The sequence below is a fragment of the Gigantopelta aegis genome, chromosome 2, assembly GCF_016097555.1.
Source record: "Gigantopelta aegis isolate Gae_Host chromosome 2, Gae_host_genome, whole genome shotgun sequence".
Lineage (NCBI taxonomy): Eukaryota > Metazoa > Mollusca > Gastropoda > Neomphalida > Peltospiridae > Gigantopelta > Gigantopelta aegis.
Genome location: NC_054700.1, coordinates 19342300 through 19357425, shown reverse-complemented (window position 1 = coordinate 19357425; position 15126 = coordinate 19342300). Strand labels below are relative to the sequence as shown.

The following is a 15126-nucleotide window of genomic DNA, read 5'->3' as shown; positions in this document are numbered from 1 at the left end:
CTTCGAATTATCAGGTATGGCTTATCAGGTAACTAGGAAGCATGGTTGCATGATAAATGACAATATCAAGATGGTTACATGACTGCTATTTTTAGGAAACAATTAAAGTTTATTTTGTTTAACGACACAACTAGAATACATTAATTTAGTAATCATCAGATATTGTATATTAAACATTCGGTAATTTTGACGTATAGTCTTAAGAGAGGAAATCCTCTACATTTTGTCATTAGTAGCAAGGCATCTTTATATGTACCATCCCACAGACAGGATAATACATACCACGGCATTTGAAATACCATTTATGGTGCACTAGCTTGAACAAGAAATAGCCCAATAGGCCCACCGACGGGGATCGATCCCAGACCGTTAAAAAACTAAATAATTGCATTACCCGGTATTGTTGTTATCACTACAGCCTCGGTGGTTGGTGCCTTGGTGGTTGGTGCCTCTGTGGTTGGTGCCTCGGTGGTTGGTTCTTCAGTGACTGGTGCATCCGTAGCTGGCCCTGATCCCTCTTTGATTCCTTAAATACAAAAATAAAAATAATGTGAAAAAAAACCAAATTCATATATTAATGATGCCTAGAAGTAAAATTCATCTGTTCCTTAAGATTTACTACCAATAATAGTTTTCAGAGTTATTGGAGGGGCTAGACCCCCCCCCCCCCCCCCCCTCTGCTCCGCCGTGTGCCTGTAACAGATGGTTAATGCCCGCCAATTATGAGTGTTCTGTCACCATCAACACACGGAATTTAAAAACAAAATGTGTTATTTTGAGTCTTGCTGTAAATTATAATTGATATTATATTCTGATAATTAATATAATATACATAACGTGCACGACAACAGGTACGCAGGCGGTGTAAATTATGGTGCTAATATGGCGCACCACGCTGTACCTTGACACTTAGCCAACTGCTTCTTCAGATCTTCAATTTCGTCCAGCAGGCGCGAAGCTCTAAAAAAAGAAGCGAAAAAACCCTTGTAGTCGGGTAGACAAAATACCAAAGTGCACACACGCACACACATACACAAACAAACAAACACATGCATATGCATAAACATATACACACTCACACACACAGACACACACACACACACACACGAACTCACAAAATTATTAAGAATTTGAGAAATCCTCGAAGCTTGCTGTGCGGAATTCCCCATTCGTCGTACGACATTAACATGTTATTGTTTATCCTGCAATCACGGTATGTATTGCTCATGTCCAATAAAAGTTCAATCACGCTGTCTAGGGCCCCGTCCACGAAGCGATCTGAGCACTACTATCGCCGTAAGTACCTACCATCGCTACCTTATGTTTTTTTTCTATGATAGCCAGCCCGTTCCACAACGCGGCGTAGCTTACTATTGCTGTGGAAATTTACAATAGGTACGTGGTAGTTGTTAGCCACTAACGTAGATGTCAAATGAAAGTTAGATTATAATTTTATAAGAAGGAGACCAACTTTTTGTGTAAAAATTAATCTAATATATACCATATACCCTTTTAAGAAACTCGGCGTTCGATGAAAAACATTTTACAGACCTGGTCTTTTAAGGTGCGCGAGTGCGATCGCACGTAATTTCAATTTGACGAGTGTGAAAAATAACGCACGTTACACTTAACAAACAGCGCACGCAAAATAATTTTGTATATTGATTGCCACTAATTACCTTATGTAGCTGATAGAAAGATCCGTTTAAGAATACCAGAAAAAAAAATGTTACGAGAATTGTAGCGTCCATGCAAGATTTTAATATATGACTGGTACTTATCTTTGCTATACAAATTGGAAAACACTGGTTTAAAAGACATCTTCGAAGACGTAGCCTACCAATCCGATCAAAACTTCTTTGCCCATTTAATTTATTATTAATTAGAAACAGTCCACTTTTGTAAAGTAATAGATCGCAACGTCTGACTAGGATAACTCATTTATACTGTTAATATAGTTATGACAAAAAGAGAAAAGGAATTGAATTAAATGGTGGCTTTTGTAGCCTACACAAATGAACTCGTTACGGAAATCATCGAAGTTGGTAAAATTGTCTCGATTAGTTCATAACTGTTAGCCTACAAAGCTTACGTGAGGTCCTAAAAACGTGGCAAGCGTGTAACTTTCTACTTTCTTTAAAGAAGAAATGAAATTTAAACTAAGACAATTCAAAAGTAGATGGAATAATAAAAAGGAAAATAAACGATAATAGGTACATGTGTATGTCAATGTCAATGCCCCAACCAACATTATCAATTGAACTTATTGTAGGCCTACGTTTCACACGAGTTATTAAACCCATCTAACACTGAAAAGGTATCAATCTGATTAAAATTTGATCTACTGGTCTACCAGTAGATCTAACAGGATTGCGTGGACTCCCATGTCCAGGTGACATTTCATCTATAAATATCAATTTAAATATCGACCAATTACACTTCGCCTTTTATAGCCTTATCCGGAAGCATACACATTCTAAAAATATCGGGCGAGACTATTTATGCAATAGGCGAACTTGTAGATCTATTTCAACATTGCAAAAACAGGGGGAAAAGTGCAGTAATAAACTCTGGATTGCATACTAGTATAAACAGATTTTATCGCTATAGCATGACGCGGGGTTTTTTCGTCTTGAAACGAATTTTATATAAATCTTATATTGCAATAAGTTTCCGGCATATTCGAAATTCACCCGAATCATTTCGTATAATCCCGAATGTTTTCAAATTCTTTTCAAATCACTGGCATGATTTTGCAAGTAAGGTTTTGATTGGTCGAATGAAAGGTCGACTGGACATGAGCTCCAACGGGCTGCTGTTAGATCCACATGTAATAGTGGAGCTAATTTTAATTAGATTGAAAAGGTATCTTTAATTGTGTGCATCAAATTTTCTAAAAACTACATATTGTAAATAAAAAATCGAATTGTCTGCACCAGTGCATGTCATAATTATATTTCCATAGAACTACTGAAACTTTTTAATAAATTATAACTCCATTCCTGAAAGGAAAAATAAGACAGACTACACTAAAGAACCAAACAACATAAAATTAGAAGAAAACATTATTGTTTCTTTTTTTTTTCAACATATGTCTTGCATAAATTAATAATGCTTGGTTTTTACTCGCCTTAGCATTTTGATGAGTGCGATTTTTCACTCGCCTAAGCGTTTTGAGGTGTGCGATTTTCACTTGCCTTTGTTTTTCAAAAGCAAACGACTGATTTTAGGCAATACGATCTGCACACGAAAATACGGGAGATAACTATCATGTCTTATATCGCTTAGCAAATAAACTGACAAAGGTACTTCATGGATGTCCCAGATCAATTAATACACCTAAGATGTTCCGAAAATTCGGTAACCAATTTATTATTTAACTAATCTGCACTTCTTCGCAAATACAACTTTAATCATTAAAGGGGCACTTAAGACTACCGTAAGGTTGTTTTTATTTGTGGAAGTTTACAGTGCTAATAGTAAAACCCACGTTAAGTCATTACAACTAACCTTAGCTAAAATTCTTTCGTAGGTCGAATGTGCTCTAGTGGTGTCGTGAAACGAAACAAACGAGTCGAGTCAGACAGATCACATGACAAATGATATCACTTTGCTTTAATCGGCCATCATAATCTGACAATACAAACAGAAGAAGTTTGTTTGTTTTGTTTAACGACACCACTAGAACACATTGATTAATTAGTCATCGGCTATTGGATGTCAAATATTGATTTTGACAGGTAGTTAGTAGAGGAAATACGCTACATTTTTTTCCTAATGCAGCTAGGGATCTTTTATGTGCACTCTTCCACAGACAGGAAAGCACATACCAAGTCCTTTGAACAGTTGTGGTGCACTGGTTGGGATGAGAAAAAGCCAACCAGTTGAATGGATCTACCGAAGTGGTTCGATCCTGCGACGCAATCACCTCAAGCGAGCACTCAACAGACTGGCCGGCCTCGGTGGCGTCGTGGTTAGGCCATCGGTCTACAGGCTGGTAGGTACTGGGTTCGGATCCCAGTCGAGGCATGGGATTTTTAATCCAGGTACAGGCTCCAAACCCTGAGTGAGTGCTCCTCAAGGCTCAATGGGTAGGTGTAAACCACTTGCACTGACCAGTGATCCATAACTGGTTCAACAAAGGCCATGGTTTGTGCTATCCTGCCTGTGGAAGCGCAAATAAAAGATCCCTTGCTGCCTGTTGTAAAAGAGTAGCCTATGTGGCGACAGCGGGTTTCCTCTAAAAACAGTGTCAGAATGACCATATGTTTGATGATAAGATAAAAAAGCAATGTGCTCTAGTGGCGTCGTTAAATAAAACAAACTTTACTTTTTTTCAACAGACTAAATCCCCAGCCCCCACAATACAAACAACGGCTGAAGGATAATATATTTAAAACTCTGGTTTGTTTTTACAGCCAACGAAATAAAAGTTTAAAGTTTGTTTTGTTTAACGACACCACTAGAGCACAGACAACGAAATAAAACCAAATCAAAAGTAAACATACACACGCATTAATAAAACACTACAATCGTGTAAAGAATATGCAAATCTAAATAAGAAACATAGTTCATGTCATTTCAACTTATTTTAATGCTTATATCCAACTAAGGTTCAGGCACTCTGTCCTGGGCACACACCTCAGCTATCTGGGCTGTCTGTCCAGGACAGTGGGTTAGTTGTTAGTTGGTTAGTGAGAGAGAAGAGGGTGTAGTCCGATGGCTTAACCACTGCGCCACCGAGGCCGGTAATTAGAAGCAACAAACAAATTAAAATTAAGAATTAAATTAAAAGTTTGCTTTGTTTAAGGACACCACTAGAGCACATGGATTTATTTTTCATCGTCTATTGGATGTCAAAGAGTTGGTAATTTCGGCATATAGTCTTAGAGAAGGAAACGTGTTATACATTTTTCGATTAGTAGCAAGGGATCTTTTATATACACCATCTCATGGCCTTTGATATACCAGTCGTGGTGCACTTGTTACAACGAGAAATAGCCCAATGGGGCCACAGACGGGGATCGGTCCCAAACCGACCACGCATCAATTATGTATATGGTGATATTTTTCAAAACGTTTTATAATAAATGTATTGAAATAATTTCTTTTCAAAAACGTGCTCTGGATAGGCCAAAACGTCTAGGGCGGAAATGTCTTGGTCCGAATCGGTTTGGGGCCGAAACATCTAGAACCGAACAGGCATCGGGACCGAAACGACCTGATACCGATCGGTTTACCATTGGGAAAAACAATACAATTAAGAAATACTTACAGTTTCCTGCCCCTGTGCCTGAAATGTCGATGCTTTCCAGAATTGTTTCTGGAACGCTCATGTTTTGCGGAACACAGGAGGAAAACTCCGAGCAACACGACGCAAATCACCAAACACTTCATCTTCAAAGGCAACTACAGTCTACTGGGATAGAATGGCAAAATATATTTATATACATACCTACTACACGCCCAAAAAGGGCGCACCTGTTACTTGTTTTTCGATTTGATCATGAGAGTGGAGCTTTCAATGAATAATCTGATGGATATCTACAGTAGGTACTACTATACCTGTTCATACAGCACCGGCCAAAGGCTCCACTTGGTATCATCTTTTCAAATTGATCATGCGAGTGGAACATTTTAATAAATAATATTTAAATTATCTGATACATATCTGCAGGAGGTGTATACTCATCCCTTAAACGTGTTGATTGGGTTAATTAAAGAGCTGAGTAGGACCTTAATTGATATCCCATCACCTGCCTGCACTGAGAGAGAGAGAGAGAGAGAGAGAGAGAGAGAGAGAGAGAGAGAGAGAGAGAGAGAGAGAGAGAGAGAGAGAGAGAGAGAGAGAGAGAGAGAGAGAGAGAACAGGAAAGGAATACTTGTTTAACGAATATTTAGACCATTTTAAACTGTAGTACGGCTGTTTAATGGTTTAGAATGAGAGGAAACTCATAGCCGCAGTATAGTCTATTCTTAGAAGAAAAACCCAAAACCCACAAAGGCGGATCAAAAAATAGTTTAAGAAGGGGATCAAGGGGAAAACTGCATTTTCCTGAAAAGAGCACCTCAATAACTCCTGAACACCCCCCCCCCCCCACACACACACACACACCTCCCGCCCACCCACCCACTCTTCATCCCTTGAATACACTCTTAAGCAAGTGATATTTTATATACGATTTAATACACAGGAGAGTACAAACACTAGTCTGTGGTATACCAGTCGTGGGACACTAGCTGGGAATGGAGTATAACCCGAGTGAATCGAGTACAATAAAACCTACAAGCTATAACTTCCCAGACGAGCGCTCTACCACTGCGCTACGCCCCTGAATCCGTCCCAAACCAAGAGACGTCAACAGCTGTAAGTGTAGAGGTGTAATACTACTAGACTAAGATCTCATTCAGTAACAACTAGCAACCCTTTCCCCGCAAAGACGTCCCCTACAACTGTGCTTCGTGCCAAAGACAGCCCCTGCAGCAGTGGTTCTTGTCAAAGACAGCCCCTACAGCTGTGGTTCTTGTCAAAGACAGTCCCTACAGCTGTGGTTCGTGCCAAAGACAGTCCCTAGAGCTGTGGTTCGTGCCAAAGACAGCCCTACAGCAGTGGCTCGTGGCAAAGACAATCCCTACAGCTGTGTTTCGTGCTGCTAAAGACAGCCTCTACAGCTGTGGTTCGTGCTGGCAAAGACAGCCCCTACAACTGTGGTTCGTGCTGCCAAAGACAGCCGCTACAGCTGTGGTTCGTACCAAAAACAACCACTACAGCTGTGGTTCGTGCCAAAGACAGCCCCCAAAGCTGTGTGTCTCTCTGTCTCTCTTTCTCTAGCTCTCTCTATATATATATATAAAGCTGTGTGTCTCTCTCTGTCTCTCTCTCTCTCTCTCTCTCTCTCTCTCTCTCTCTCTCTCTCTCTCTCTCTCTCTCTCTCTCTCTCTCTCTCTCTCTCTCTCTCTCTCTCTCTCTCTCTCTCTCTCTCTCTCTCTCTCTCTCGGTGCAAGCCGGTGACCGAATATAAACGAAGGTCCTTCTAGTCTTTAATTAATCAACTTAACACGTTTAAGGGATGAGTACACACCTCCTGCAGATATCCAGCACATAATTTAAATATTATTTATTAAAACGTTCCACTCGCATAATCAATTTGAAAAGGTAATAACACATGACACTTTTGGCCGGTGTGTGATGAACAGGTATAGGTGCCTCCTGTAGATATATCTAGCAGATTATTAATTGAAATCTCTACTCTCATTATCAAAAAGTAACAAAAGGCAAAACATGAGCGTTCCAGAAACAATTCTGGAAAGGATCGACATTTCAGGCACAGGTACAGGAAACTGTAAGTATATATTTCTTAATTGTATTCTTTTGCCCAATGGTAAACCGCTCGGTATCAGGTCGTTTCAGGTCGTTTTAGTCCCGGTGCCTGTTCGGTGCTAAAGGTTTCGGTTTCAAACCGATTCGGACCAACATATTTCCGCTCCAGACGTTTCGGCCTATCCAGAACAAGTTTTGTTTAAAAGAAATGATTTCAATATATTTATTATACAACCTTTTGAAAAATATCACCATATAATTAATTGATGCCCGGTCGGTATGGGACCGATCCCCGTCTGTGGGCCTATTGGACTAGTTCACGTTCTAACCAGTGCACCACGACTGGTATATCAAAGGCCGTGAGATGGTGTATATAAAAGATTCATTGCTACTAATCGAAAAATGTATGCCGAAATTACCAACTCTTTGACATCCAATAGCCGATGATAAATAAATCCGTGTGCTCTAGTGGTGTCTTATTACCGGCTTCGGTGGCGCAGTGGTTAAGCCATCGGACTACACCCTCTTCTCTCTCACTAACCACTAACCATCTAACAACTAACCCACTGTCAAGAACAGACAGCCCAGATAGCTGAGGTGTGTGCCCAGGACAGTGTGCTTGAACCTTAATTGGATATAAACACGAAAATAAGTTGAAATGAAATGAAAAAAAATGCTTCTTATTTAGATTTGGATCCACTTTACACGATTGTAGTGTTTTATTAATGCGTGTGTATGTTTACTTTTGATTTGGTTTTATTTCGTTGTCTGTGCTCTAGTGCTGTCGTTAAACAAAACAAACTTTAAACTTTTATTTCGTTGGCTGATAAAACAAACCAGACTTAAATATATAATTCTGCAGCCGCTGGTTCTATTGTTGGAGGGGGTGGGGGGGGGGGGGGGGATTTAGCTCAGTCGGTTGACTGATCAGTTGAGGTGATTACATCGCAAACTCGAAGCACCTCGGTAGATCCATTCAACTGACTGGGTGGTTTTTTCTCGTTCCAACCAGTGCACCACAACTGGTCAAAGGCCTTGGCATGCGCCTTCCTGTCTATGGGAAAGTGCATATAAAAGATCACTTTCTGCATTAGGAAAAAAATGTAACGGATTTCCTCTGATGACTACCTGTCAAAATCAATATTTGACATCCAATAGGCGATGATTAAATAATCAATGTGTTCTAGTGGTGCCATTAAACAAAACAAACAAACGTCTTCTGTTTGTATTGTCAGATTATGATGGTCGGTTAAAGCAAAGTGATATCATTTGTCATGTTATCTAACTCGACTCGTTTGAATTGTTTCACGACACCACTAGAGCACATTCGTCCTATGTTATTGTTTATCCTGCAATCACTACATATGTATTGCTCAAGGCCCCGTTTCACGAAATAAGTGTAGCTAAGGTTAATTGTAATGACTTAAGATGGGTTTTACAATTAGCACTGTAAACTTTACAGCTGTTCCACAAATAAAAGCAACGTTACAGTAGTCTTCAGTGCCCCTTTAATTATTAAAATGTTCTTTGCGAAGAAGTGAAAATTAGTTAAATAATAAATTGGTTACCGACTTTTCGGAACATCTCAGGCGTATTTATTGGTTTCGGACATCCATGAAGTAACTGTGTCAGTTTGTTTGCTAAGGTCTCACTACACAGATGTCATCTGCCATTGAAACCCATGTTAAACTGCCCAACTTCAAGCGAAGATTGCCCATAGAACGGGTTCTCGTTGGCACTAACAACATACACCATTGCGAACATACATTATATAAGTATTTATATTCACTCCACAATTGTGAACATTTCCGTCTCAGTTTTTAGCTATTTGACCGCATCTGGCTGTAGTACCGGTCCGAACAGGTGGTTCATTAACCGATTCTCTCCGGCTGTCACTTGCGCTATATACCCATGTCCCAAAAGGTCGATGCACAATATTACAAAATAACATGGGCAAAATACAGCCAGAAGGCTTACCATTAAACATAAATATTGTTTTAATTCTTCACCATTTCCTAGAAGTGAATATGTGAACCATAACATGTGACACAATTAGGAACTATAGTGGACCGTGATCAATGAACTCTCACCCGGAAGTGATCTGTGTAGTGAGACCTAAGCCATAATGGGCACCTTAGCTGAAACAGGTGGAGATAACTCTATTCCAGATGGCGCGACGATCGACAGGGTCCCAGAAACCTGGTTTGTCTCTGACTGACTTCAGGTTATAAGCGACCAACTGAGTGACTGAGTTTGTTTTAACAGTAAAGTAATATTTTAAATATCAGAATGTGTTTTGTTGCATTTTTCTTAATGTCTATCTAATTGGAAAAAGTACATTAAAAAATATTTGGGTGTCAAAGTTGAGTTTTTATGCGGCAAAGTGTACCCATGCACACGTTTTTATACAGTGTCAACACGAACGCATTGAGTATTATACAAAATATATATTACTGACTTCCACCCTCATATCTCCGTACACATGTAGACAAACGTCAACTGGTAACAACTAGTAACCATTCACTGCAGTGTATACTATAGACCGTCCTGTGCAGAACCGTGCTGTATAGGAACGTCATGTACAGAGCCGATAAGGTTTTGGTCCGTTATGATCGTGGTATAACAAAGAATGACAAAGCAATGAGTTTGTTGGACCCTGACGAGTGACCCTGACGAGAGACGCGCCACCTGTTTTATTATCTCCCCTGTTCTGAGCTAAGGCGCTCATTGTCGATCTATAAGATATGAGAGTTATCTCCCGTATTTTCGTTTGAAGTTCCTATGGCCTAAAATGTTTTTCATCGAACGCTGAGTTTCTTAAAGGGTATATGGTATATATTAGATCCATTTTTACACAAAAAGTTCGTCTCCTTCATAAAAAATGATCAAATCATCTAACTTTCATTTGACATCTACGTTAGTGGCTTACAACTACCATGTACCTATTGTACATTTCCACAGTAATAGTAAGCTACGCCGCGTCGTGGAACGGGCTGGTGATCATAGAAAAAAAACCCATAAGGTAGCGATGGTAAGTATTTACGGCGATAATAGTGCTCAGATCGCTTCGTGTACGAGGCCCTGGACAACTTTTATTGGACATGAGCAATATATACCGTGATTGCAGAATAAACAATAACATTTTAATGTCGTAGGACGAATGGGGCATTCCGCACAGCGAGCCTCGCGGATTTCCCCAATTCTTAATAATCGTGTGAGTCCATGTGTGTGTGTGCATGTGCATGTGTACGTGTGTGTACATGTGCATGTGCATGTGCTGTGCATGTGTATGTGTTTGTTTGTTTGTGTATGTGTGTGTGCAGTTTGGTACTTTGTCTACCCGACTACAAGGGCTTATTTCACTTCTTCTTTTAGAGTTTGCCGTCTGCTGGACGAAATTGAAGATCTGAAGAAGCAGTTGGCTAAGTGCCAAGGTACAGCGTGGCGCTCCATCTTAGCACCATAATTTACACCGCCTGCGCACCTGTTGTCGTGCACGTCATGTATATTATATTAATTAGCAGAATATAATATCAATTATAATTTACAGCAAGACTCAAAATAACACATTTTGTTTTTAAATTCCGTGTGTGTTGATGGTGATAGAACACTCATAATTGGCGGGCATTAACCATCTGTTACAGGCACGGCGGAGCAGGGGGGGGGGGGGGGGTGGGGGGGGGGGGGGGGGGTTGAGATCTAGCCCCTCCAATAATTCTGAATCAAAACTGTTATTGGTAGCAAATCTTAAGGAAGAGATGAATTTTACTTCTAAAATGCAGGAAATTGCATTTCAAGGCATCATTAATATTAAATTTGGGGGTTTTTCACGTTATTTTTATTTTTGTATTTAAGGAATCGAAGAGGGATCAGGGCCAGCTACGGATGCACCAGTCACTGAAGAACCAACCACCGAGGCACCAACCACCGAGACACCAATCACCAAGGCACCAACCACGAAGGCACCAACCACAGAGGCACCAACCACCGAGGCACCAACCACAGAGGCACCAACCACCAAGGCACCAACCACCGAGTCTGTAGTGATAACAACAATACCGGGTAATGCAATTATTTAGTTTTATAACGGTCTGGGATCGATCCCCGTCAGTGGGACTATTGAGATATTTCACGTTCCAGCCAGTGCACCATGAATGGTATTTCAAATGCCGTGGTATGTATTATTCTGTCTATGGGATAATACATATAAAAGATCCATTGCTACTAATGAAAAAATGTAGCGGGTTTCCTCTCTTAAGACTATACGTCAAAATTACCGAATGCTTAATATACAATATCTGATGATTAATAAATTAATGTATTCTAGTTGTGGTTAAACAAAATAAACTTTAATTGTTTCCTAAAAATAGCAGTCATGTAACCATCTTGATATTGTCATTTATCATGCAACAATGCTTCCTACTTACCGGATATCACATACCTGATAATTCGAAGTGTTATCATAACACTAGGAAGTGTTATCATGTCACTAGGAAATGAGTTGTGCGCATGACGAATCTTTGCTCAATTTTCAGGTAGTTCGTTTTCTCATTTTTCAAACATCCATTTACAGCAATAATTGTTGAACTGCATAAATAAATATAACATTTACACTTCCTATAACATCAAATTACCTTTTATTTTTCAATTCTCCATTATTTGCTTCCATTTGGAACTAGCCAGCGTTTTTAATTAAACATTTTGAAACAAAAACGCAAGTAGCTTCCTGCAAAGAATGTTTACATTGGGAACAGCGTCTGACATCACAGTCATTAGCAGCCAGTGATGCAGATCTTCTTCTTCCCACACATAAACTTCAGTTTATTTTCACAGAAAAAGGTATAAAAATTGTAATGTGACACAACAGACTTTGAAATATAATTAAGGTATTTTATTTAAAACTTGGAAACATAACTTTTAGGTTGGCTATGTCATTCCAAAGATGCTTTTGAGCACCTGCTATTGCCCGACTTCCGGAATTAGTTTCTACACGATAAAACTAATAGTTTCTATACCGCTTTTGACTGAAACATATTACAAATATATAACTTGAAAGGGGGTGCATGATAAAAAATATCAGGATACTACGTTTTGCTATCGTGGTTATTTGGCTCGGTTCGATAACAGTGTTAAAAGCTCGCTGAAGCTCGCCTGTTACACCGTTATCTAAACCTCGCGAAATAACCACGATATCCAAACGTAGTAACCTGCTATTCTATATATTGTTCCCATATTGTTGTTGTTATTATTATTATTATTATTATTATTATTGTTTCTATTGTTACTATTATTCTTTTATTATTATTACTATTGTTATTATATCATTATTGTTATTATTATTATTATTATTATTATTATTATTATTATTATTATTATTCAGCCTGTCCACAGAATTTCCTTTTCGGTGCTCCTCGGATATCCAGTGCACGAGTGGAAGGTGGACCATAGATCCGAATTACTCATGTTCAGTTCCAGGAGAGGTGTGCTGTAGGTCCTAGTGATTGGTCAAATCTAAACGTTCGACTTTCCTATCAAATTAAAGTCTTCTGCACTGATTATTTTGTGTTGTTATTTATCCTGATTCGGGGCGGGATTTAGCTCAGTCGATTGAGTGCTCGCTTGAGGTGTTTGCGTTGGTGGGTCAAATCACCATCACCTCGATGGATCCATTCAACAGATTGGTGTGTTTTTTTCTCGTTCCAACAAGTGCTCCACAACTGGTCAAAGGCCGTGGTGTGTGCTTTCCTGTCTGTGGGAAAGTGCATATAAAAGATCCCTTTCTGCATTAGGAAAAATGTGGCGGGTATCCTCTGAACACTACGTGTCAGAATTACCAAATGTTTGACATCCAATAGCCGACGATTAATTAATCAATGTGCTCCAGTGGTGTCGTTAAACAAAACAATTTTCTTATTCTGACTCCAACATTCAACATTCTCGCCTTGATAGTGGCGAATACAGCACATATTCCTCATCGTGGTGCAGGGCTGGTAACATTCTCATGGGTTACCTTGATAGTGGCGAATACAGCACATATTCCTCATCGTGGTGCAGAGCTGGTAAAATGTTCATGGGTTTCCTTGATAGTGGCGAATACAGCACATATTCCTCATCGTGGTGCAGGGCTGGTAACATTATCGTGGGTTACCTTGATAGTGGCGAATGCAGCACATATTCCTCATCGTGGTGCAGGGCTGGTAACATTCTCGTGGGTTTCCTTGATAGTGGCGAATGCAGCACATATTCCTCATCGTGGTGCAGGGCTGGTAACATTCTCGTGGGTTACCTTGATAGTGGCGAATACAGCACATATTCCTCATCGTGGTGCAGGGCTGGTAACATTATCATGGGTTTCCTTGAGAGTGGCGAATACAGCACATATTCCTCATCGTGGTGCAGGGCTGGTAACATTATCATGGGTTTCCTTGATAGTGGCGAATACAGCACATATTCCTCATCGTGGTGCAGGGCTGGTAACAATCTAATTAAAATTAGCTCCACAATTACATGTGGATCTAACACCAGCCAGTTGGAGCTCATGTCCACCAATCAAAACCTTACTTGCAGAATCCTGCCAGTGATTTAAAAATAATTTGAAAACATTCCGAATTATCCTGAGGGTATACGACATGTTTCGTGTGAATTACGAATGCCTTAAAACATGTTTTATTTTATAAAATAAATAATTTGTAATGTAAAACTGAAGAATGATTTAGTTGGGGTTTTTTATAAATAAATAAATAATTTTTAATGTAAAATTGAAGACTGATAACCCACCCCGTACCTATTGGTATGGTTCGCTGTACTGCGGCCACTAAAATAGACTCGTCGAATATTTTTAGAATTTGTATGCTCCCAAATAACGTTATAAAAGGCGAAATATGATTGGTCAATATTTAAATTATTATTTACAGACGAAATGTTACCTGGACATTGGGGACTACGCAGTGTTGTTAGTTTTAAATCACTGGCAGGATTCTGCAAGTAAGGTTTTGATTGGTGGACATGGGCTCCAACTGGCTGCTGTTAGATCCACATGTAATTGTGGAGCTAATTTTAATTAGATTGGGCTGGTAACATTCTCATGGGTTTCCTTGAGAGTGGCGAATGCAGCACATATTCCTCATCGTGGTGCAGGGCTGGCAACATTCTCGTGGGTTTCCTTGATAGTGGCGAATGCAGCACATATTCCTCATCGTGGTGCAGGGCTGGTAACATTCTCATGGGTTTCCTTGATAGTGGCGAATACAGCACATATTCCTCATCGTGGTGCAGGGCTGGTAACATTCTCATGGGTTTACTTGATAGTGGCGAATACAGCACATATTCCTCATCGTGGTGCAGGGGTGGTAACATTCTAATGGGTTTACTTGATAGTGGCGAATACAGCACATATTCCTCATCGTGGTGCAGGGGTGGATCTAGTGGGGGAAGGGGCCCGGCCCCCGTCTACATTTTGCGATAGTTATAATTTTATTATATATTAATTTTCATCTTTTTACGACCCCCCTCCAAACCTTCCCCAAAGTTCCCTTGGCATTCCGCCTCATGTCACTGTCCCCCCCCCCCAATGGATTTTCTGGATCCGCCACTGAATATACATCTTCGCGTTTTTTATAAATGTGAGTCTTTCATGGCTGTCTACACTATTTGTATTAATTATTTTGGAATTTTCAAATTATGCTGATCGTCATGTACCTTTGTTTGACACCCAGTGGCCGATTGTCTTGTGTGTTGACGTGTCTTTAAACATTCATTCGGGGCGGCACATAGCCTAGCGCTCGCTGGATGAGCGGTCGGTCTAG

General features: G+C 39.9%; 1 protein-coding gene across 1 annotated transcript; it reads right to left on the bottom strand.

Annotated features, from left to right (window-relative positions):
- Window positions 1–377: 377 nt before the first annotated feature.
- Window positions 378–5441, bottom strand: LOC121387624. The gene is made up of 3 exons (XM_041518796.1): window positions 5276–5441; window positions 902–960; window positions 378–526 (listed from the first exon to the last, which is right to left on the bottom strand). Exons 1-3 carry the CDS (start codon window positions 5395–5397, stop codon window positions 378–380), a joined length of 330 nt encoding a protein of 109 aa, XP_041374730.1. The 5' UTR covers window positions 5398–5441.
- Window positions 5442–15126: the final 9685 nt, after the last annotated feature.

What these genes read in the sequence shown, in the direction of transcription:
- LOC121387624 (XM_041518796.1), bottom strand. Translation starts at nt 5,397, where the DNA reads ATGAAGTGTTTGGTGATTTGCGTCGTGTTGCTCGGAGTTTTCCTCCTG. An exon ending in AGGCACAGGGGCAGGAAACT is followed by an intron (nt 961 to 5,275) that starts GTAAGTATTTCT and finishes TTCTTTTTTTAG; the next exon opens with AGCTTCGCGCCTGCTGGACG. An exon ending in GCAGTTGGCTAAGTGTCAAG is followed by an intron (nt 527 to 901) that starts GTACAGCGTGGT and finishes TTTGTATTTAAG; the next exon opens with GAATCAAAGAGGGATCAGGG.